The 24,011-nt window shown below is 42.9% G+C and overlaps 1 protein-coding gene across 1 annotated transcript in view; it reads left to right on the forward strand.

The window, feature by feature from the left end:
• Window positions 1-24,011, forward strand: part of LOC115431221 (unconventional myosin-XVIIIa-like) — a 339,665-nt gene that overhangs the window by 270,179 nt on the left and 45,475 nt on the right. The window contains exons 31-34 of the mRNA XM_030151449.1: window positions 9,948-10,055; window positions 11,196-11,288; window positions 14,574-14,684; window positions 17,406-17,510. Of these exons, the coding sequence (XP_030007309.1) occupies window positions 9,948-10,055; window positions 11,196-11,288; window positions 14,574-14,684; window positions 17,406-17,510 (417 nt within the window). The remainder of the gene's footprint in view (window positions 1-9,947; window positions 10,056-11,195; window positions 11,289-14,573; window positions 14,685-17,405; window positions 17,511-24,011) is intronic.

Raw genomic sequence — 24,011 nt, forward strand, 5'->3', positions numbered from 1 at the left:
TTTTCAGTTGGTCTACAGTATCTCCTGAACCCGGGTCCTGGACCTGGTCTTCAGTTGGTCTACAGTATCTCCTGAACCCGGGTCCTGGACCTGGTTTTCAGTTGGTCTACAGTATCTCCTGAACCTGGGTCCTGGACCTGCTCTTCAGTTGGTCTACAGTATCTCCTGAACCCGGGTCCTGGACCTGGTTTTCAGTTGGTCTACAGTACCTCCTGAACCCGGGTCCTGGACCTGGTTTTCAGTTGGTCTACAGTACCTCCTGAACCCGGGTCCTGGACCTGGTTTTCAGTTGGTCTACAGTATCTCCTGAACCCGGGTCCTGGACCTGGTTTTCAGTTGGTCTACAGTATCTCCTGAACCCGGGTCCTGGACCTGGTTTTCAGTTGGTCTACAGTATCTCCTGAACCCGGGTCCTGGACCTGGTCTTCAGTTGGTCTACAGTATCTCCTGAACCCGGGTCCTGGACCTGGTCTTCAGTTGGTCTACAGTACCTCCTGAACCCGGGTCCTGGACCTGGTTTTCAGTTGGTCTACAGTACCTCCTGAACCCGGGTCCTGGACCTGGTTTTCAGTTGGTCCACAGTACCTCCTGAACCCGGGCCCTGGACCTGGTTTTCAGTTGGTCTACAGTACCTCCTGAACCCGGGTCCTGGACCTGGTTTTCAGTTGGTCTACAGTATCTCCTGAACCCGGGTCCTGGACCTGGTTTTCAGTTGGTCTACAGTATCTCCTGAACCCGGGTCCTGGACCTGGTTTTCAGTTGGTCTACAGTATCTCCTGAACCCGGGTCCTGGACCTGGTTTTCAGTTGGTCTACAGTACCTCCTGAACCCGGGTCCTGGTTTTCAGTTGGTCTACAGTATCTCCTGAACCCGGGTCCTGGACCTGGTTTTCAGTTGGTCTACAGTATCTCCTGAACCCGGGTCCTGGACCTGGTTTTCAGTTGGTCTACAGTACCTCCTGAACACGGGTCCTGGTTTTCAGTTGGTCTACAGTATCTCCTGAACCCGGGTCCTGGACCTGGTCTTCAGTTGGTCTACAGTATCTCCTGAACCCGGGTCCTGGACCTGGTTTTCAGTTGGTCTACAGTACCTCCTGAACCCGGGTCCTGGACCTGGTCTTCAGTTGGTCTACAGTACCTCCTGAACCCGGGTCCTGGACCTGGTTTTCAGTTGGTCTACAGTATCTCCTGAACCCGGGTCCTGGACCTGGTTTTCAGTTGGTCTACAGTATCTCCTGAACCCGGGTCCTGGACCTGGTTTTCAGTTGGTCTACAGTATCTCCTGAACCCGGGTCCTGGACCTGGTTTTCAGTTGGTCTACAGTACCTCCTGAACCCGGGTCCTGGTTTTCAGTTGGTCTACAGTATCTCCTGAACCCGGGTCCTGGACCTGGTTTTCAGTTGGTCTACAGTATCTCCTGAACCCGGGTCCTGGACCTGGTTTTCAGTTGGTCTACAGTACCTCCTGAACCCGGGTCCTGGACCTGGTTTTCAGTTGGTCTACAGTACCTCCTGAACCCGGGTCCTGGACCTGGTCTTCAGTTGGTCTACAGTACCTCCTGAACCCGGGTCCTGGACCTGGGTTCAGTTGGTCTACAGTACCTCCTGAACCCGGGTCCTGGTTTTCAGTTGGTCTACAGTATCTCCTGAACCCGGGTCCTGGACCTGGTTTTCAGTTGGTCTACAGTATCTCCTGAACCCGGGTCCTGGACCTGGTTTTCAGTTGGTCTACAGTACCTCCTGAACCCGGGTCCTGGTTTCAGTTGGTCTACAGTATCTCCTGAACCCGGGTCCTGGACCTGGTTTTCAGTTGGTCTACAGTATCTCCTGAACCCGGGTCCTGGACCTGGTTTTCAGTTGGTCTACAGTACCTCCTGAACACGGGTCCTGGTTTTCAGTTGGTCTACAGTATCTCCTGAACCCGGGTCCTGGACCTGGTCTTCAGTTGGTCTACAGTATCTCCTGAACCCGGGTCCTGGACCTGGTTTTCAGTTGGTCTACAGTATCTCCTGAACCTGGGTCCTGGACCTGCTCTTCAGTTGGTCTACAGTATCTCCTGAACCCGGGTCCTGGACCTGGTTTTCAGTTGGTCTACAGTATCTCCTGAACCCGGGTCCTGGACCTGGTTTTCAGTTGGTCTACAGTACCTCCTGAACCCGGGTCCTGGACCTGGTTTTCAGTTGGTCTACAGTATCTCCTGAACCCGGGTCCTGGACCTGGTTTTCAGTTGGTCTACAGTATCTCCTGAACCCGGGTCCTGGACCTGCTCTTCAGTTGGTCTACAGTATCTCCTGAACCCGGGTCCTGGACCTGGTTTTCAGTTGGTCTACAGTATCTCCTGAACCCGGGTCCTGGACCTGGTTTTCAGTTGGTCTACAGTACCTCCTGAACCCGGGTCCTGGACCTGGTTTTCAGTTGGTCTACAGTATCTCCTGAACCCGGGTCCTGGACCTGGTTTTCAGTTGGTCTACAGTATCTCCTGAACCCGGGTCCTGGACCTGGTTTTCAGTTGGTCTACAGTACCTCCTGAACCCGGGTCCTGGACCTGGTTTTCAGTTGGTCTACAGTATCTCCTGAACCCGGGTCCTGGACCTGGTCTTCAGTTGGTCTACAGTACCTCCTGAACCCGGGTCCTGGACCTGGTTTTCAGTTGGTCTACAGTACCTCCTGAACCCGGGTCCTGGTTTTCAGTTGGTCTACAGTATCTCCTGAACCCGGGTCCTGGACCTGGTTTTCAGTTGGTCTACAGTATCTCCTGAACCCGGGTCCTGGACCTGGTCTTCAGTTGGTCTACAGTATCTCCTGAACCCAGGTCCTGGACCTGGTTTTCAGTTGGTCTACAGTACCTCCTGAACCCGGGTCCTGGACCTGGTCTTCAGTTGGTCTACAGTACCTCCTGAACCCGGGTCCTGGACCTGGTTTTCAGTTGGTCTACAGTATCTCCTGAACCCGGGTCCTGGACCTGGTTTTCAGTTGGTCTACAGTACCTCCTGAACCCGGGTCCTGGACCTGGTTTTCAGTTGGTCTACAGTACCTCCTGAACCCGGGTCCTGGACCTGGTTTTCAGTTGGTCTACAGTATCTCCTGAACCCGGGTCCTGGACCTGGTCTTCAGTTGGTCTACAGTATCTCCTGAACCCGGGTCCTGGACCTGGTCTTCAGTTGGTCTACAGTACCTCCTGAACCCGGGTCCTGGACCTGGTTTTCAGTTGGTCTACAGTACCTCCTGAACCCGGGTCCTGGACCTGGTTTTCAGTTGGTCCACAGTACCTCCTGAACCCGGGTCCTGGACCTGGTTTTCAGTTGGTCTACAGTACCTCCTGAACCCGGGTCCTGGACCTGGTTTTCAGTTGGTCTACAGTATCTCCTGAACCCGGGTCCTGGACCTGGTTTTCAGTTGGTCTACAGTATCTCCTGAACCCGGGTCCTGGACCTGGTTTTCAGTTGGTCTACAGTATCTCCTGAACCCGGGTCCTGGACCTGGTTTTCAGTTGGTCTACAGTACCTCCTGAACCCGGGTCCTGGTTTTCAGTTGGTCTACAGTATCTCCTGAACCCGGGTCCTGGACCTGGTTTTCAGTTGGTCTACAGTATCTCCTGAACCCGGGTCCTGGACCTGGTTTTCAGTTGGTCTACAGTACCTCCTGAACACGGGTCCTGGTTTTCAGTTGGTCTACAGTATCTCCTGAACCCGGGTCCTGGACCTGGTCTTCAGTTGGTCTACAGTATCTCCTGAACCCGGGTCCTGGACCTGGTTTTCAGTTGGTCTACAGTACCTCCTGAACCCGGGTCCTGGACCTGGTCTTCAGTTGGTCTACAGTACCTCCTGAACCCGGGTCCTGGACCTGGTTTTCAGTTGGTCTACAGTATCTCCTGAACCCGGGTCCTGGACCTGGTTTTCAGTTGGTCTACAGTATCTCCTGAACCCGGGTCCTGGACCTGGTTTTCAGTTGGTCTACAGTATCTCCTGAACCCGGGTCCTGGACCTGGTTTTCAGTTGGTCTACAGTACCTCCTGAACCCGGGTCCTGGTTTTCAGTTGGTCTACAGTATCTCCTGAACCCGGGTCCTGGACCTGGTTTTCAGTTGGTCTACAGTATCTCCTGAACCCGGGTCCTGGACCTGGTTTTCAGTTGGTCTACAGCACCTCCTGAACACGGGTCCTGGTTTTCAGTTGGTCTACAGTATCTCCTGAACCCGGGTCCTGGACCTGGTCTTCAGTTGGTCTACAGTATCTCCTGAACCCGGGTCTTGGACCTGGTTTTCAGTTGGTCTACAGTACCTCCTGAACCCGGGTCCTGGACCTGGTCTTCAGTTGGTCTACAGTACCTCCTGAACCCGGGTCCTGGACCTGGTTTTCAGTTGGTCTACAGTATCTCCTGAACCCGGGTCCTGGACCTGGTTTTCAGTTGGTCTACAGTATCTCCTGAACCCGGGTCCTGGACCTGCTCTTCAGTTGGTCTACAGTATCTCCTGAACCCGGGTCCTGGAACTGGTTTTCAGTTGGTCTACAGTACCTCCTGAACCCGGGTCCTGGACCTGGTTTTCAGTTGGTCTACAGTACCTCCTGAACCCGGGTCCTGGACCTGGTTTTCAGTTGGTCTACAGTATCTCCTGAACCCGGGTCCTGGACCTGGTTTTCAGTTGGTCTACAGTACCTCCTGAACCCGGGTCCTGGACCTGGTTTTCAGTTGGTCTACAGTATCTCCTGAACCCGGGTCCTGGACCTGGTTTTCAGTTGGTCTACAGTACCTCCTGAACCCGGGTCCTGGACCTGGTCTTCAGTTGGTCTACAGTATCTCCTGAACCCGGGTCCTGGACCTGGTTTTCAGTTGGTCTACAGTATCTCCTGAACCCGGGTCCTGGACCTGCTCTTCAGTTGGTCTACAGTATCTCCTGAACCCGGGTCCTGGACCTGGTTTTCAGTTGGTCTACAGTATCTCCTGAACCCGGGTCCTGGACCTGGTTTTCAGTTGGTCTACAGTACCTCCTGAACCCGGGTCCTGGTTTTCAGTTGGTCTACAGTATCTCCTGAACCCGGGTCCTGGACCTGGTTTTCAGTTGGTCTACAGTATCTCCTGAACCCGGGTCCTGGACCTGGTTTTCAGTTGGTCTACAGTATCTCCTGAACCCGGGTCCTGGACCTGGTTTTCAGTTGGTCTACAGTATCTCCTGAACCCGGGTCCTGGACCTGGTCTTCAGTTGGTCTACAGTATCTCCTGAACCCGGGTCCTGGACCTGGTTTTCAGTTGGTCTACAGTATCTCCTGAACCTGGGTCCTGGACCTGCTCTTCAGTTGGTCTACAGTATCTCCTGAACCCGGGTCCTGGACCTGGTTTTCAGTTGGTCTACAGTATCTCCTGAACCCGGGTCCTGGACCTGGTTTTCAGTTGGTCTACAGTACCTCCTGAACCCGGGTCCTGGACCTGGTTTTCAGTTGGTCTACAGTATCTCCTGAACCCGGGTCCTGGACCTGGTTTTCAGTTGGTCTACAGTATCTCCTGAACCCGGGTCCTGGACCTGCTCTTCAGTTGGTCTACAGTATCTCCTGAACCCGGGTCCTGGACCTGGTTTTCAGTTGGTCTACAGTATCTCCTGAACCCGGGTCCTGGACCTGGTTTTCAGTTGGTCTACAGTACCTCCTGAACCCGGGTCCTGGACCTGGTTTTCAGTTGGTCTACAGTATCTCCTGAACCCGGGTCCTGGACCTGGTTTTCAGTTGGTCTACAGTATCTCCTGAACCCGGGTCCTGGACCTGGTTTTCAGTTGGTCTACAGTACCTCCTGAACCCGGGTCCTGGACCTGGTTTTCAGTTGGTCTACAGTATCTCCTGAACCCGGGTCCTGGACCTGGTTTTCAGTTGGTCTACAGTACCTCCTGAACCCGGGTCCTGGACCTGGTTTTCAGTTGGTCTACAGTACCTCCTGAACCCGGGTCCTGGTTTTCAGTTGGTCTACAGTATCTCCTGAACCCGGGTCCTGGACCTGGTTTTCAGTTGGTCTACAGTATCTCCTGAACCCGGGTCCTGGACCTGGTCTTCAGTTGGTCTACAGTATCTCCTGAACCCAGGTCCTGGACCTGGTTTTCAGTTGGTCTACAGTACCTCCTGAACCCGGGTCCTGGACCTGGTCTTCAGTTGGTCTACAGTACCTCCTGAACCCGGGTCCTGGACCTGGTTTTCAGTTGGTCTACAGTATCTCCTGAACCCGGGTCCTGGACCTGGTTTTCAGTTGGTCTACAGTACCTCCTGAACCCGGGTCCTGGACCTGGTTTTCAGTTGGTCTACAGTACCTCCTGAACCCGGGTCCTGGACCTGGTCTTCAGTTGGTCTACAGTATCTCCTGAACCCGGGTCCTGGACCTGGTCTTCAGTTGGTCTACAGTACCTCCTGAACCCGGGTCCTGGACCTGGTTTTCAGTTGGTCTACAGTACCTCCTGAACCCGGGTCCTGGACCTGGTTTTCAGTTGGTCCACAGTACCTCCTGAACCCGGGTCCTGGACCTGGTTTTCAGTTGGTCTACAGTACCTCCTGAACCCGGGTCCTGGACCTGGTTTTCAGTTGGTCTACAGTATCTCCTGAACCCGGGTCCTGGACCTGGTTTTCAGTTGGTCTGCAGTATCTCCTGAACCCGGGTCCTGGACCTGGTTTTCAGTTGGTCTACAGTACCTCCTGAACCCGGGTCCTGGTTTTCAGTTGGTCTACAGTATCTCCTGAACCCGGGTCCTGGACCTGGTTTTCAGTTGGTCTACAGTATCTCCTGAACCCGGGTCCTGGACCTGGTTTTCAGTTGGTCTACAGTACCTCCTGAACACGGGTCCTGGTTTTCAGTTGGTCTACAGTATCTCCTGAACCCGGGTCCTGGACCTGGTCTTCAGTTGGTCTACAGTATCTCCTGAACCCGGGTCCTGGACCTGGTTTTCAGTTGGTCTACAGTACCTCCTGAACCCGGGTCCTGGACCTGGTCTTCAGTTGGTCTACAGTACCTCCTGAACCCGGGTCCTGGACCTGGTTTTCAGTTGGTCTACAGTATCTCCTGAACCCGGGTCCTGGACCTGGTTTTCAGTTGGTCTACAGTATCTCCTGAACCCGGGTCCTGGACCTGGTTTTCAGTTGGTCTACAGTATCTCCTGAACCCGGGTCCTGGACCTGGTTTTCAGTTGGTCTACAGTATCTCCTGAACCCGGGTCCTGGACCTGGTTTTCAGTTGGTCTACAGTACCTCCTGAACCCGGGTCCTGGTTTTCAGTTGGTCTACCGTATCTCCTGAACCCGGGTCCTGGACCTGGTTTTCAGTTGGTCTACAGTATCTCCTGAACCCGGGTCCTGGACCTGGTTTTCAGTTGGTCTACAGTACCTCCTGAACACGGGTCCTGGTTTTCAGTTGGTCTACAGTATCTCCTGAACCCGGGTCCTGGACCTGGTCTTCAGTTGGTCTACAGTATCTCCTGAACCCGGGTCCTGGACCTGGTTTTCAGTTGGTCTACAGTACCTCCTGAACCCGGGTCCTGGACCTGGTCTTCAGTTGGTCTACAGTACCTCCTGAACCCGGGTCCTGGACCTGGTTTTCAGTTGGTCTACAGTATCTCCTGAACCCGGGTCCTGGACCTGGTTTTCAGTTGGTCTACAGTATCTCCTGAACCCGGGTCCTGGACCTGCTCTTCAGTTGGTCTACAGTATCTCCTGAACCCGGGTCCTGGACCTGGTCTTCAGTTGGTCTACAGTATCTCCTGAACCCGGGTCCTGGACCTGGTTTTCAGTTGGTCTACAGTACCTCCTGAACCCGGGTCCTGGACCTGGTTTTCAGTTGGTCTACAGTATCTCCTGAACCCGGGTCCTGGACCTGGTTTTCAGTTGGTCTACAGTATCTCCTGAACCCGGGTCCTGGACCTGGTTTTCAGTTGGTCTACAGTATCTCCTGAACCCGGGTCCTGGACCTGGTTTTCAGTTGGTCTACAGTACCTCCTGAACCCGGGTCCTGGACCTGGTTTTCAGTTGGTCTACAGTACCTCCTGAACCCGGGTCCTTGACCTGGTCTTCAGTTGGTCTACAGTACCTCCTGAACCCGGGTCCTGGACCTGGTCTTCAGTTGGTCTACAGTATCTCCTGAACCCGGGTCCTGGACCTGGTTTTCAGTTGGTCTACAGTACCTCCTGAACCCGGGTCCTGGACCTGGTTTTCAGTTGGTCTACAGTATCTCCTGAACCCGGGTCCTGGACCTGGTTTTCAGTTGGTCTACAGTATCTCCTGAACCCGGGTCCTGGACCTGGTTTTCAGTTGGTCTACAGTATCTCCTGAACCCGGGTCCTGGACCTGGTTTTCAGTTGGTCTACAGTATCTCCTGAACCCGGGTCCTGGACCTGCTCTTCAGTTGGTCTACAGTATCTCCTGAACCCGGGTCCTGGACCTGCTCTTCAGTTGGTCTACAGTATCTCCTGAACCCGGGTCCTGGACCTGGTTTTCAGTTGGTCTACAGTATCTCCTGAACCCGGGTCCTGGACCTGGTTTTCAGTTGGTCTACAGTACCTCCTGAACCCGGGTCCTGGACCTGGTTTTCAGTTGGTCTACAGTATCTCCTGAACCCGGGTCCTGGACCTGGTTTTCAGTTGGTCTACAGTATCTCCTGAACCCGGGTCCTGGACCTGGTTTTCAGTTGGTCTACAGTATCTCCTGAACCCGGGTCCTGGACCTGGTTTTCAGTTGGTCTACAGTACCTCCTGAACCCGGGTCCTGGACCTGGTTTTCAGTTGGTCTACAGTACCTCCTGAACCCGGGTCCTGGACCTGGTCTTCAGTTGGTCTACAGTACCTCCTGAACCCGGGTCCTGGACCTGGTCTTCAGTTGGTCTACAGTACCTCCTGAACCCGGGTCCTGGACCTGGTCTTCAGTTGGTCTACAGTATCTCCTGAACCCGGGTCCTGGACCTGGTTTTCAGTTGGTCTACAGTACCTCCTGAACCCGGGTCCTGGACCTGGTTTTCAGTTGGTCTACAGTATCTCCTGAACCCGGGTCCTGGACCTGGTTTTCAGTTGGTCTACAGTATCTCCTGAACCCGGGTCCTGGACCTGGTTTTCAGTTGGTCTACAGTATCTCCTGAACCCGGGTCCTGGACCTGGTTTTCAGTTGGTCTACAGTATCTCCTGAACCCGGGTCCTGGACCTGGTCTTCAGTTGGTCTACAGTATCTCCTGAACCCGGGTCCTGGACCTGGTCTTCAGTTGGTCTACAGTACCTCCTGAACCCGGGTCCTGGACCTGGTCTTCAGTTGGTCTACAGTATCTCCTGAACCCGGGTCCTGGACCTGGTCTTCAGTTGGTCTACAGTACCTCCTGAACCCGGGTCCTGGACCTGGTCTTCAGTTGGTCTACAGTACCTCCTGAACCTGGGTCCTGGACCTGGTTTTCAGTTGGTCTACAGTATCTCCTGAACCCGGGTCCTGGACCTGGTTTTCAGTTGGTCTACAGTACCTCCTGAACCCGGGTCCTGGACCTGGTTTTCAGTTGGTCTACAGTACCTCCTGAACCCGGGTCCTGGACCTGGTCTTCAGTTGGTCTACAGTACCTCCTGAACCCGGGTCCTGGACCTGGTCTTCAGTTGGTCTACAGTACCTCCTGAACCCGGGTCCTGGACCTGGTCTTCAGTTGGTCTACAGTATCTCCTGAACCCGGGTCCTGGACCTGGTCTTCAGTTGGTCTACAGTATCTCCTGAACCCGGGTCCTGGACCTGGTCTTCAGTTGGTCTACAGTATCTCCTGCTGAGCTGAATCCATTAGAACACTGTCAGTCGTGTCATCTTTTCCATCCATTTGTTTCAAAACGTGCCTAAAAAACTCAGGTGACGACACTGAAACAGATGAAAACTGTCCCAGTCTGGTGGGAAGTTGCGTCTCTAAATTGCCTTTGGCTTTCTGTGGGTGCTGTGTGTCCTGTCCTGACGGGGCGTCTGTGTCCTACAGGACAAAGACCTGGAGGTGTGTGCCCTGAACCTGAAGCTGGACCAGCTGGACGCAGAACTGCAGGACCTCAACTCCCAAGAGTCCAAGGACGAGGCGTCGCTGGCCAAGGTCTGCCTGCTCCTTTATGGCTCTCATGTATCTGTTACTGTGTGGTGTATTTTTAGATCCCAGAGGTGGACTTTCAGGGATATAATGGTTTTATCCTGAACACCGCCGTCAGATCTCCTAGGTGTTTTGTCCATAACTTGGACAGATTTGGTTGGATTTCTTCTCCTTGAAAACCACCATAGTGGAAGAACCCTATGGCAGGGCTCTGCAACCTTTATTATCAGTCAGAACCATTTTGCCCCCTCCCTCTTCCGCCAAAAAAAAATAGTCTGGAGCTGCAAAATAATACCAGAGCTTATAAACTTCTAAAAGTTTTAATCTTTTTTTACATTTTATCTGTTCCAACCACTGAATACAACAAACAGAAGTGCAGTGTGGAATGGATTCTGGAGTATGATTACTCCAAAAGTATACAGTAGAAGTAGTTCATAGTATTTGTGCTAATACTATATGAAGTACTAATACCAAATATACCAAATTCACAAGGTACTTATTGGAAAAAATAATTTTATTCATCATTGAATTTAGTCTTAAAGTCTATTTCAAATGAAAAAAACAAACACTTTTGAAGCTTGAAAGGGATTCTGGAGTATGATTACTCTGAAAGTACACAGTAAAAGTAGTTCATAGTGTTTGTGCTAATACTATATGAAGTACTAATACCAAAAATACCAAATTCACAAGGTACTCATTGGAAAAAATTTATTTTATTCATCATTGAATTTAGTCTTTAAGCCTATTTCAGACACAAACACACTTTTGAAGCTTGGAATGGATTTTGGAGTAGGATTACTCCAGAAGTATGATGACCTCAGTAAAGGGAGGAGCCACTACAAGGAGGATGAAGAGATGCATGAAGCTTCGGAGCTGCAGGTTTCCGACCCCTGACCTTTGGATTTCAGCTTCTGTCAGTATTGTCAGTCATCCACATGGGGGCGCTGTAGTTCAACATCAGTTTTTTGGACATAAATCATCAATAATCGGCCGGTTCAGATCCAGTGTGGTTCATACTGATGTTCTTCCACATGTCCATGTTCTTCCATCCAGAGTTCATCTGGGCTCATTTTCTTTTTTAATCTAACAGCTGATGAACGGTTGTCACGTTGAATAAAATACACCTGCTGTGTTGTTGTAAATCAGGTGAGGAAGCAGCTTCGTGACATGGAGGCCAAGGTGAAGGACCAGGAGGAGGAGCTGGACGAGCAGGCCGGAACCATCCAGATGCTGGAGCAGGTACGCTCAAGTTTAGAGAAATGTAGATTTTTGAATCATTACAAATGTGCCTTTCCTTCTACTCGTCCATATGGTGATGGTTTAGAACATGGAAATGGTTCCAGATAGCAGTCTAGTTCCTATTGGTCACTGATAGAAGTCAGATCTGGACTGTGATTGGATGACTCCACTTCTCCTCCAGTGAAAGTCCCGCCCACTTGTATTGTTAGATTGATCTGCACAGAATAGAATAGACTAGACTAGACTAGAATAGAATAGAGTAGAATAGAATGGAGTAGTATAGATAGAATAAAATAGAGTAGAAGAGAATAGAATAGAGTAGAATAGAACAGAGTAGTGGAATCTACTCTACTCTACTCTATTCTATTCTATTCTCTGCTAATATTGTAAAATTCTGTTCAACATTAATGTTGAAACCGTGTTCATGGACCACAGTGTTGTGAATGAACAGTGACAGTCCATCAAACACACTGACAGCAGCTTCATTCTCATTCAGATGTTTTCATCTCCTGCAGACACATACTGGGGACCAGTGTCCTTCTGTTGTTCGTCATTCCTGTTTGATAGTTTACGGCTGAAAATATTATAGAGCTGTTTTTTGGGAGAAAGCAGGACCCTGATCATGTACGATGTTGAATGAACAGTGGTTTTATGCTGCGGCCCAGAGGTGCAACTGCTCAGAAAATTATCCATGTAAGAAGAAAAGGGAAACTCCTCCAAAAATTGATCCACTATAAAAAAAAAAAAAGAATCGCCCCAAAAATTATCCATATCAGAAAAAAATATGGGAAACTGCTCCAAAAATTGATCCACTATAAAAAAAAAAAATCGCCCCAAAAATTATCCATATAAGAAAAAAAAGGGAAACTGCTCAAAAAATTGTCCACTATAAAAAAAAAATGGAATAGCCCAAAAAAATCATTCACTATAAATAAAAAAAACAAAAAAAAAAACAAAACAAAAAAAACGGAACAGCCCAAAAAAATTATCCATATAAGAAAAAAAAAAGAAACTGCCCAAAAAATTATTCACTGTAAAAAAAAAAAAAAAAAAAAAATTGGGGGGGGGGCTCGTGGATGTATTTTTGGCCTGTTCTCTTTTTTTCTTATTGTGGATAATTTTCTGGCCTGTTTTCCTTTTTTTTTCCTTATAGTGGATAATTTTTTGGGCTGTTGTTTTTTTTCTTATAGTGGATAATTCTTTGGGCTGTTGTTTTTTTTCTTATAGTGGATAATTCTTTGGGCTGTTGTGTTTTTTTTCTTATAGTGGATAATTCTTTGGGCTGTTGTGTTTTTTTTCTTATAGTGAATAATTTTTGGGGCTGTTGTTTTTTTTCTTATAGTGGATAATTCTTTGGGCTGTTGTGTTTTTTTTCTTATAGTGGATAATTCTTTGGGCTGTTGTGTTTTTTTTCTTATAGTGGATAATTCTTTGGGCTGTTGTGTTTTTTTTCTTATAGTGAATAATTTTTGGGGCTGTTGTTTTTTTTCTTATAGTGGATAATTCTTTGGGCTGTTGTGTTTTTTTTCTTATAGTGGATAATTCTTTGGGCTGTTGTGTTTTTTTCTTATAGTGGATAATTCTTTGGGCTGTTGTGTTTTTTTTCTTATAGTGGATAATTCTTTGGGCTGTTGTGTTTTTTTTCTTATAGTGGATAATTCTTTGGGCTGTTGTGTTTTTTTTCTTATAGTGGATAATTCTTTGGGCTGTTGTTTTTTTTCTTATAGTGGATAATTCTTTGGGCTGTTGTGTTTTTTTTCTTATAGTGGATAATTCTTTGGGCTGTTGTGTTTTTTTTCTTATAGTGAATAATTTTTGGGGCTGTTGTTTTTTTTCTTATAGTGGATAATTCTTTGGGCTGTTGTGTTTTTTTTCTTATAGTGGATAATTCTTTGGGCTGTTGTGTTTTTTTTCTTATAGTGGATAATTCTTTGGGCTGTTGTGTTTTTTTTCTTATAGTGAATAATTTTTGGGGCTGTTGTTTTTTTTCTTATAGTGGATAATTCTTTGGGCTGTTGTGTTTTTTTTCTTATAGTGGATAATTCTTTGGGCTGTTGTGTTTTTTTTCTTATAGTGGATAATTCTTTGGGCTGTTGTGTTTTTTTTCTTATAGTGGATAATTCTTTGGGCTGTTGTGTTTTTTTTCTTATAGTGGATAATTCTTTGGGCTGTTGTGTTTTTTTTCTTATAGTGGATAATTCTTTGGGCTGTTGTTTTTTTTCTTATAGTGGATAATTCTTTGGGCTGTTGTGTTTTTTTTCTTATAGTGGATAATTCTTTGGGCTGTTGTGTTTTTTTTTCTTATAGTGAATAATTTTTGGGGCTGTTGTTTTTTTTCTTATAGTGGATAATTCTTTGGGCTGTTGTGTTTTTTTTCTTATAGTGGATAATTCTTTGGGCTGTTGTGTTTTTTTTCTTATAGTGGATAATTCTTTGGGCTGTTGTGTTTTTTTTCTTATAGTGAATAATTTTTGGGGCTGTTGTTTTTTTTCTTATAGTGGATAATTCTTTGGGCTGTTGTGTTTTTTTTTCTTATAGTGGATAATTCTTTGGGCTGTTGTGTTTTTTTTTCTTATAGTGGATAATTCTTTGGGCTGTTGTGTTTTTTTTCTTATAGTGGATAATTCTTTGGGCTGTTGTGTTTTTTTTCTTATAGTGGATAATTCTTTGGGCTGTTGTGTTTTTTTTCTTATAGTGGATAATTCTTTGGGCTGTTGTTTTTTTTCTTATAGTGGATAATTCTTTGGGCTGTTGTGTTTTTTTTCTTATAGTGAATAATTTTGGGGGCTGTTGTTTTTTTTCTTATAGTGGATAATTCTTTGGGCTGTTGTGTTTTTTTTCTTATAGTGGATAATTTTGGGGGCTGTTGTTTTTTTTCTTATAGTGGATAATTCTTTGGGCTGTTGTGTTTTTTTTCTTATAGTGGATAATTCTTTGGGCTGTTGTGTTTTTTTTCTTATAGTGGATAATTTTGGGGGCTGTTGCACCTCTGGGCCACTGTAGTTTTAGGGTGAAGCCACATCCTCTTTTGTCAGTGTGTGGTTGTGCTGTAAAGTGACCCAGAGCTTTGGATGCAGTGCAGCTGTTGTCAGTCCAGCTCCTGTAGATGTGAACACATGTCAGAGTTTAGTCCAACAGCAGAGGAAAGCAGCAGGAGTCCATAGTCTGGAGAACACAGGTCTGAAAACACTGAACAGGTGTGTGTGTGTGTGTGTGTGTGTGTGTGTGTGTGTGTGTGTGTGTGTGTGTGTGTGTGTGTGTGTGTGTGTGTGTGTGTGTCATCAGGCCAAACTACGTCTGGAGATGGAGATGGAACGACTGCGACAAACACACAGCAAAGAGATAGAGAATAAAGACGATGAAGTGGAGGAGATCAGACAGTCCTGCAGCAAGAAGGTCAACACACACCCACACATACATACACTGTAAAAAATCTGGAATTTAACAGAATTTTTACTGTTTATTTGACAGATTTTTCCTGTATTTTTCAGATACAGGAAAATATCAATGAAATGACAAAAACAGACTGTGATTTTACATGTCAAATGGAAAAGAACAGGAAAAAACTGGAACTGTGAAGAACCAGAAAATTTCCATTTTTTAAAAGAAATGTTTTCTTTTTTCATAGAAAAATACAGTTAAAATAAATTTGCAAATGTATCGTTATTTCACAAATATTTCTTTTCTATTTATGAGATTAAACTGTTAATTTAAAGTTTAATACTGTAAAAAAAACAATAATAATAAAACCAGATAAAATTCCTGACAGTTAACGGTAACTGAAGTATTAGTTCTGTCAGTTGAACCAGACTTGTTTGTTCATTACCTCCGCCAAGGAGGTTATGTTTTTGCCAGGATTTGTTTGTTTGTTTGTTTGTTTGTCTGTTTGTTTGTTTGTCTGTCCGTTAGTGTGCAACATAACTCAAAAAGTTCTGGACAGATTTGGATGAAATTTTCAGGGTTTGTTGGAAATGGGATAAGGAAGAAATGATTAAATTTTGGTGGTGATCGGGGGGGGGGGGTCCCACGGGGGGGCCACTGATCAGCCTTGGCGGAGGTCTGCGCTCTCCGAGTGCTTCTAGTTGACAAATATCTTGTGTAATTACAGGAGGTTTCACAACAAAAATGTTGAATAAATGTATTTTTGTGAATGTATAACATGTATAAGCACTGATAAACTGTCCAAATACAGTTTTTATCAGTGGATTGGACAACTGAGTCTCATTGAAAATTATTTATATATATATATATATATATATATATATATATATATATATATATATATGTAGGGAATTGGATTGTTTTAATACATGTAAATATTCTTTATTAAACATTAAAAGTAAAAAAAAATATGCAAAAAGTAAAGTTAGGGCAAAAAACTGTATTTGAATTGTGGAAAATTACTGTATTTTTATAAGGTGGTTATTTTCTGTTATTTAACAGGATTTTTTTGGCGCCCCAGTTGCTGGAATAATACCTTTTTTTTTTTTTTTTTTTTTTACAGTGCACACACACACTTTATTACATAACTGAACTTCATCTGTTATCGGTTTGCATTTCCAAACGATGGCGCTGTTCACTGTGGCTTTGGCTGTTTTTGGAGTACAGCATGTACAGAACGCAAATCCCTGAAATCCAATCCACTACCGACCAAGGTTATTATCGTTAATGAAAACTAACAAAATGACAAAAACTAGGATTGAAAAAACAGTTTTAGATTTTTAGGTCATTTTTATGTGGTTCTTGGTGATTTTTTGGGATGTTTTGGGTGATTTTTTTGTAATTTTTGGGTGAGTTTTAGCTGTTTTTTGGGTAAATTTCAGTGATTATTAGGAGGTTTTTGGGTAATTTTTAGGTGTTTTTGTGGTTTTTGCTGACTTTTAGGTGTTTTTTGAGTAGTTTTTGGGTGATTTTTAAGTAGGTGTTTTTCAAATAAATCCATTTTACTCCTTCAGTTTCCTTTGAAACACGGTCGGTTCTTATGTCAGAACTGAATTTACCGCCGTACTCCGTCTGTCTCTGTTCGATTCCTGATTATCTGGATGATTGTCGTGCTGTGGTTGCGTCTGTTTGGACGGTGGCTCACGTCGGTGTCCCTGCTGCTGGATGATATCAGTGTGGTGGTTCAGAGCGGTGTGGGTGGGCGGTGGCGTGTCGGCATGACGGCGTGGGCGCTGGACCTTTGTTTCTGTTCCAGCGGTTAACTCTGTTCTGTTTGTTTTTCTGCACCGTCGCTGCCCTCCAACAGGCCGCTCCTCGTTAGCCCACGCATAATTAGCTTTTTCTGCACTTACACAAAACTCAACACAGGGTCTTCTACTGACATTTACATAGTGATGCGTTCTGTTGAATAAATACATAAATTAATGAATAAATAAATGAATAAATGAAGGATGTATCCGTGTGGAGTCCTCGCTGTTTTGTGGCAGGTTTCATAACAGCTCCTGGACAGATCAGCTGATTACAGAGTAATTACTCAAGCAATCAGATTTAATTTATATAGCACCACATCTAGGGATGAAACATTGTCTTGAATTAGGCAAAAAAATAAATAAATAAATAAAAAATCTTGAATTAAGCAAAAAAAAAAATCTTAAATTGAGCAAAAAATGTTTGAATTAAGAAAAAAAATCTTACATTAGGTAAAAAAAATAAAATAAAATCTTGAAGTAGGCAAAAAAAAATCTTGAATTAAGACGAAAATCTTGAATTAAGCAGAAAAAAAATCTTAATTAGGCAAAAAAAAATCTTGAATGAAGCAAAAAAAATCTTGAATGAAGCAAAAAAAAAAAATGTTGAATTAAGCAAAAAAATTCTTGAATTAGACAAATAAAAATCTTGAATTAAGCAAAAAAAATCTGGAAGTAAGCAAAAAAACAATCTTAAATTGAGCAAAAAATCTTGAATTAAACAAAAAAATCTTGAATGAATAAAAAAATCTTGAATTAAGAAAAAAAAATCTTGAATTAAGAAAAAAAAAACGAACCTGCCAATGGAATATCCAAACGACTCCAAAAACACCTCATGTGAGATGGTTTTATGTGAACTTTTTAAATAATTAATCTAAATGCAGTCATTCCAGGGTTGAAAACAGGCCTTTTTCTCTTTTCTGTTTAGCTGAAACAAATGGAGGTCCAGCTGGAGGAGGAGTACGACGACAAGCAGAAGGTGATGAAGGAGAAGCGGGAGCTGGAGTCCAAACTTCTGACAGCGCAGGACAAGGTAAGAAATACAGACCAGATACTGGAAATACAGAATAAATACTACAAATACAGACCAAATACTACAAATACAGACCAAATACTACAAATACAGACCAAATACTACAAATACAGACCAAATACTGGAAATACAGACCAAATACTACAAATACAGACCAGATACTGGAAATACAGACCAAATACTTCAAATACAGACCAGATACTGGAAATACAGACCAAATACTTCAAATACAGACCAAATACTACAAATACAGACCAGATACTGGAAATACAGACCAAATACTACAAATACAGACCAGATACTGGAAATACAGACCAAATACTACAAATACAGACCAAATACTACAAATACAGACCAGATACTGGAAATACAGACCAAATACTACAAATACAGACCAAATACTGGAAATACAGACCAAATACTACAAATACAGACCAAATACTACAAATACAGACCAGATACTGGAAATACAGACCAAATACTTCAAATACAGACCAGATACTGGAAATACAGACCAAATACTACAAATACAGACCAAATACTACAAATACAGACCAAATACTGGAAATACAGACCAAATACTGGAAATACAGACCAAATACTACAAATACAGACCAGATACCGGAAATACAGAATAAATACTACAAATACAGACCAAATACTACAAATACAGACCAAATACTACAAATACAGACCAGATACCGGAAATACAGAATAAATACTACAAATACAGACCAAATACTACAAATACAGACCAGATACCGGAAATACAGAATAAATACTACAAATACAGACCAAATACTACAAATACAGACCAAATACTACAAATACAGACCAGATACTACAAATACAGACCAGATACTGGAAATACAGACCAAATACTACAAATACAGACCAAATACTACAAATACAGACCAAATACTGGAAATACAGACCAAATACTGGAAATACAGACCAAATACTACAAATACAGACCAGATACCGGAAATACAGAATAAATACTACAAATACAGACCAAATACTACAAATACAGACCAAATACTACAAATACAGACCAAATACTACAAATACAGACCAAATACTATAAATACAGACCAAATACTACAAATACAGACCAAATACTACAAATACAGACCAAATACTATAAATACAGACCAAATACTACAAATACAGACCAAATACTACAAATACAGACCAGATACCGGAAATACAGAATAAATACTACAAATACAGACCAAATACTACAAATACAGACCAAATACTACAAATACAGACCAAATACTACAAATACAGACCAAATACTACAAATACAGACCAGATACTACAAATACAGACCAGATACTACAAATACAGACCAAATACTGGAAATACAGACCAAATACTGGAAATACAGACCAAATACTACAAATACAGACCAAATACTACAAATACAGACCAAATACTGGAAATACAGACCAAATACTACAAATACAGACCAGATACTGGAAATACAGAATAAATACTACAAATACAGACCAAATACTACAAATACAGACCAAATACTGGAAATACAGACCAAATACTACAAATACAGACCAAATACTACAAATACAGACCAAATACTACAAATACAGACCAAATACTACAAATACAGACCAAATACTGGAAATACAGACCAAATACTACAAATACAGACCAGATACCGGAAATACAGACCAAATACTACAAATACAGACCAAATACTACAAATACAGACCAGATACTGGAAATACAGACCAGATACCGGAAATACAGACCAAATACTACAAATACAGACCAGATACCGGAAATACAGACCAAATACTACAAATACAGACCAAATACTACAAATACAGACCAAATACTACAAATACAGACCAAATACTGGAAATACAGACCAAATACTACAAATACAGACCAGATACCGGAAATACAGACCAAATACTACAAATACAGACCAAATACTACAAATACAGACCAGATACTGGAAATACAGACCAGATACCTGAAATACAGACCAAATACTACAAATACAGACCAGATACCGGAAATACAGACCAAATACTACAAATACAGACCAAATACTACAAATACAGACCAAATACTACAAATACAGACCAGATACCGGAAATACAGACCAAATACTACAAATACAGACCAAATACTACAAATACAGACCAAATACTACAAATACAGACCAGATACCGGAAATACAGACCAAATACTACAAATACAGACCAAATACTACAAATACAAACCAAATACTACAAATACAGACCAAATACTACAAATACAGACCAAATACTGGAAATACAGACCAAATACTACAAATACAGACCAAATACTACAAATACAGACCAGATACTGGAAATACAGACCAAATACTACAAATACAGACCAAATACTACAAATACAGACCAGATACCGGAAATACAGACCAAATACTGGAAATACAGACCAAATACTACAAATACAGACCAAATACTACAAATACAGACCAAATACTACAAATACAGACCAGATACCGGAAATACAGACCAAATACTACAAATACAGACCAAATACTACAAATACAAACCAAATACTACAAATACAGACCAAATACTACAAATACAGACCAAATACTGGAAATACAGACCAAATACTACAAATACAGACCAAATACTACAAATACAGACCAGATACTGGAAATACAGACCAAATACTACAAATACAGACCAAATACTACAAATACAGACCAAATACTACAAATACAGACCAGATACCGGAAATACAGACCAAATACTGGAAATACAGACCAAATACTACAAATACAGACCAAATACTACAAATACAGACCAAATACTACAAATACAGACCAGATACCGGAAATACAGACCAAATACTACAAATACAGACCAGATACTGGAAATACAGACCAAATACTACAAATACAGACCAAATACTACAAATACAGACCAGATACTACAAATACAGACCAAATACTACAAATACAGACCAAATACTGGAAATACAGACCAAATACTACAAATACAGACCAAATACTACAAATACAGACCAAATACTACAAATACAGACCAGATACTGGAAATACAGACCAGATACTACAAATACAGACCAAATACTACAAATACAGACCAGATACTGGAAATACAGACCAAATACTACAAATACAGACCAAATACTACAAATACAGACCAGATACTACAAATACAGACCAAATACCAGAAATACAGACCAAATACTACAAATACAGACCAAATACCAGAAATTCAGACCAACTACCAGACAGAAGATGGAACGGTGGATTCATCTGTGGAATAGTTTGTTTGGTTTGAATGTCTGAAATAGTACGGAAGTGAATCTGTCTCATTAGATTTTGAATGATAAAAGCCACTGAATTTCTTGTGTGTGAGTTATTTTGCACTGAAATTAAGTATCTGAATTTTTTTGTCTCTGAATTCAACTAAGTTCATAAATTCAGAATTTAAAAAAAAATTCAGATGCAAAAAATTCCGAAGAAAAAAATTAAGATGCAAAAATTCCGATCACACATCCGGGACACCAAGGATTCTATCTCAAGTCGAACCGACAGCCAGCCAATCAAGTTACGTTAGGTTGGTCATGTGACACCGATGCAGGAAGACTGTCAGCGCGAATGTGTGATCTGAATTTTTTTGCATCTGAATTTTTTGCGTTTGAATTTTTTACATCTGAACTTTTTGCTTTTGAATTGTTTTGCATCTGAATTTTTTGCGTCTGAATTTTTTGCATCTGAATTTTTTGCTTTTGAAATTTTTGCGTCTGAATTTTTTGCTTTTTAATTTTTTGCATCTGAATTTTCTGCTTTTGAATTTTTTGCATGTGAATTTTTTTAAATTCTAAATTTATGAATATAGTTGACTTCTGAGACAAAAATATCAGATACTTAATTTCAGTGCAAAAAAAAAATCAGATACTAAATTTCAATGCAAAAAAATTCAGTGCTAGAAATTCAGTAGCTTTTGTAATTTGAAATCTAATGAGACAGATTTACTTCCATACAATGGCTGTAAAATAACCATCAAGATGACATCCTCAACCTAAAGATATTTATTTTATCATCACAGAGAGAAAAGAAGCAATTCATGACAAATATCAACCAATTGTCGTTGATATAAACTGTTTTTTTTTTATCTCCTTGGTCTTCTGCTGCTGAAATGAAAAAGAACAAGAAAAGGTTGAATACGAACTCACAACACGTTTAATTTTGCTCATTTTGAATTAATGTAGTGAACGGCAGAAAATGAGCAAATAAATAGTAAAGGGTGAAAATGAATGAAGCAGCTGATGTAAAGTTACTGGTAGAAGGCCACTCACTTAAATACAGTAGTCAGGGGTTCATTTAGTAATTTGCCTTAAAATGATTCATTAAATAAAAGTGAATCAAAACACTTTCATACTCAGTGAAATAAATTAGAGGAATTCCAAGGAGCAGAACCGTCAGCGGCCTGTTCCAAACATACATCCTCCGAGTATCCGAACACATTTATTCTACGGCTAAAACGGCTGAACTCAACGGAGTCAAATATTTGTGTAACTTTAACGAGTGAAGAAGATCCAGTGAAAATCTGAGTCAGCGCCTCCTGTGGTTGATCATGTGTAGGTGCAGCCCAGTCGCAGCCTTCGAACTCACTGGTGTTGTCTTTAATTTACAAACTTTAGAACAGGGCTGTCAAACATGTGGCCCAGGGTCCAAATGCGTCCCCCCAAAGGTTCCAATCCGGCTCGTGGGACGTTTTTGCAACGTCAAAAATTCCAGTCTTGAATTGAATTAAGCAAAAAAAAAAAAAAAGAAAAAAAATGTTAACTTGTATTAAGGAAAACATTTTGAATTGAGCCAAAAAAAAAGAAATCTTGAATTAAGCAAAAAAAAAAAAAAAATCTTAAATTTAGCAAAAATCTTGAATTAACGACTTCAAATTTTTGTCTTTGTTTTAGTGCAAAAAATAACATTACATGATGAAAATATTTACATTTACAAATTATCCTGTAACAATAAAATGAGTAACCTAGAAAAAATTGAATTAAGCAAAAAAAAAAAGTTTTTGCTTGAAATAAGGAAAAAATTTTGAATTAAAGCAAAAAAAAAAAATCTTCAATTAAGTAAAAAAAAAAAGATCTTGAGTTAAGCCAAAAAAATCTTTAATTAACAACTTCACATTTTTGTCTTTGTTTTAGTGCAAAGAAAACCATTAAATTGTGAAACTCTTTCCATTTCCAAACTCTCCTGTACCAATAAAATGTGACTAACCTGAACAAATGTGTCCAACCTGAAATGTCTGTATTAAATTCAGTCCAGTTTGAACTCTTTTCTTCCTGTTCCTCAGTGTTTAGTGTCTTTGGAGATCTGATCCAGAATGCACATGGACTAATGAGAAGTGGAGGAAGAAGACTGAGAAAATTACACTGATTTTTATGAAGAAATGTCATATTTTTCAGGTTATTCACATGTTTTTTTGGTTTGGATAGTTTATAAAAGTATTTTCATAATTTAATGTTTTTTTGTCTTCACCCTAAAACAGACATAAATTGTCAGTTGTCATTATTTATAGTTTATTCTGTTCTTATTTTCCTGGTTGGTCCACTGCAGATCAGATCAGACTGACTGTGGAACCTGAAAGAACAGGAGTTTAGAACCCTGGTTTAGAACGTGTCCAAATGCAGAACATGCAGAAGTGTGGGCTGTCCTTTTCCTGTCCTTCCTCCTGCCGTCTTCAGCAGCAGCAGACGGTCCGCTGCTTCGTTTTTCCAACATTCTGGAAACTGTCATACCTGTCTGAAAGAACAGAAAAAAAAAAAAAACTAAAGCTGTCACAGTTGGTCTGCAGTGTTTTGTCAGACTTTAATTTGTTTCAAAATGCGACAAAGAACAACACTGTCCTGTCATCTGCTCTTCTATTCACACGCTTCCACACCTGAACATACACTGGCACAGCTGAAGAGGCTGGGATCACATTTACACCACGTCTGTTTAGCACTGGTGGCATGAATGTTCCAGTGGAACGGGCCAAAGTGTACCCCGGTCTGGACTATCACAGGTGTAACAGGCCAAAGTGTACCCCGGTCTGGACTATCACAGGTGTAACAGGCCAAAGTGTACCCCGGTCTGGACTATCACAGGTGTAACAGGCCAAAGTGTACCCCGGTCTGGACTATCACAGGTGTAACAGGCCAAAGTGTACCCCGGTCTGGACTATCACAGGTGTAACAGGCCAAAGTGTACCCCGGTCTGGACTATTACAGGTGTAACGGGCCAAAGTGTACCCCGGTCTGGACTACCACAGGTGTAACGGGCCAAAGTGTACCCCGGTCTGGACTATTACAGGTGTAACGGGCCAAAGTGTACCCCGGTCTGGACTATCACAGGTGTAACGGGCCAAAATGTACCCCGGTCTGGACTATTACAGGTGTAACGGGCCAAAGTGTACCCCTGGTCTGGACTATCACAGGTGTAACGGGCCA

The sequence above is a fragment of the Sphaeramia orbicularis genome, chromosome 13, assembly GCF_902148855.1.
Source record: "Sphaeramia orbicularis chromosome 13, fSphaOr1.1, whole genome shotgun sequence".
Taxonomy (NCBI): domain Eukaryota; kingdom Metazoa; phylum Chordata; class Actinopteri; order Kurtiformes; family Apogonidae; genus Sphaeramia; species Sphaeramia orbicularis.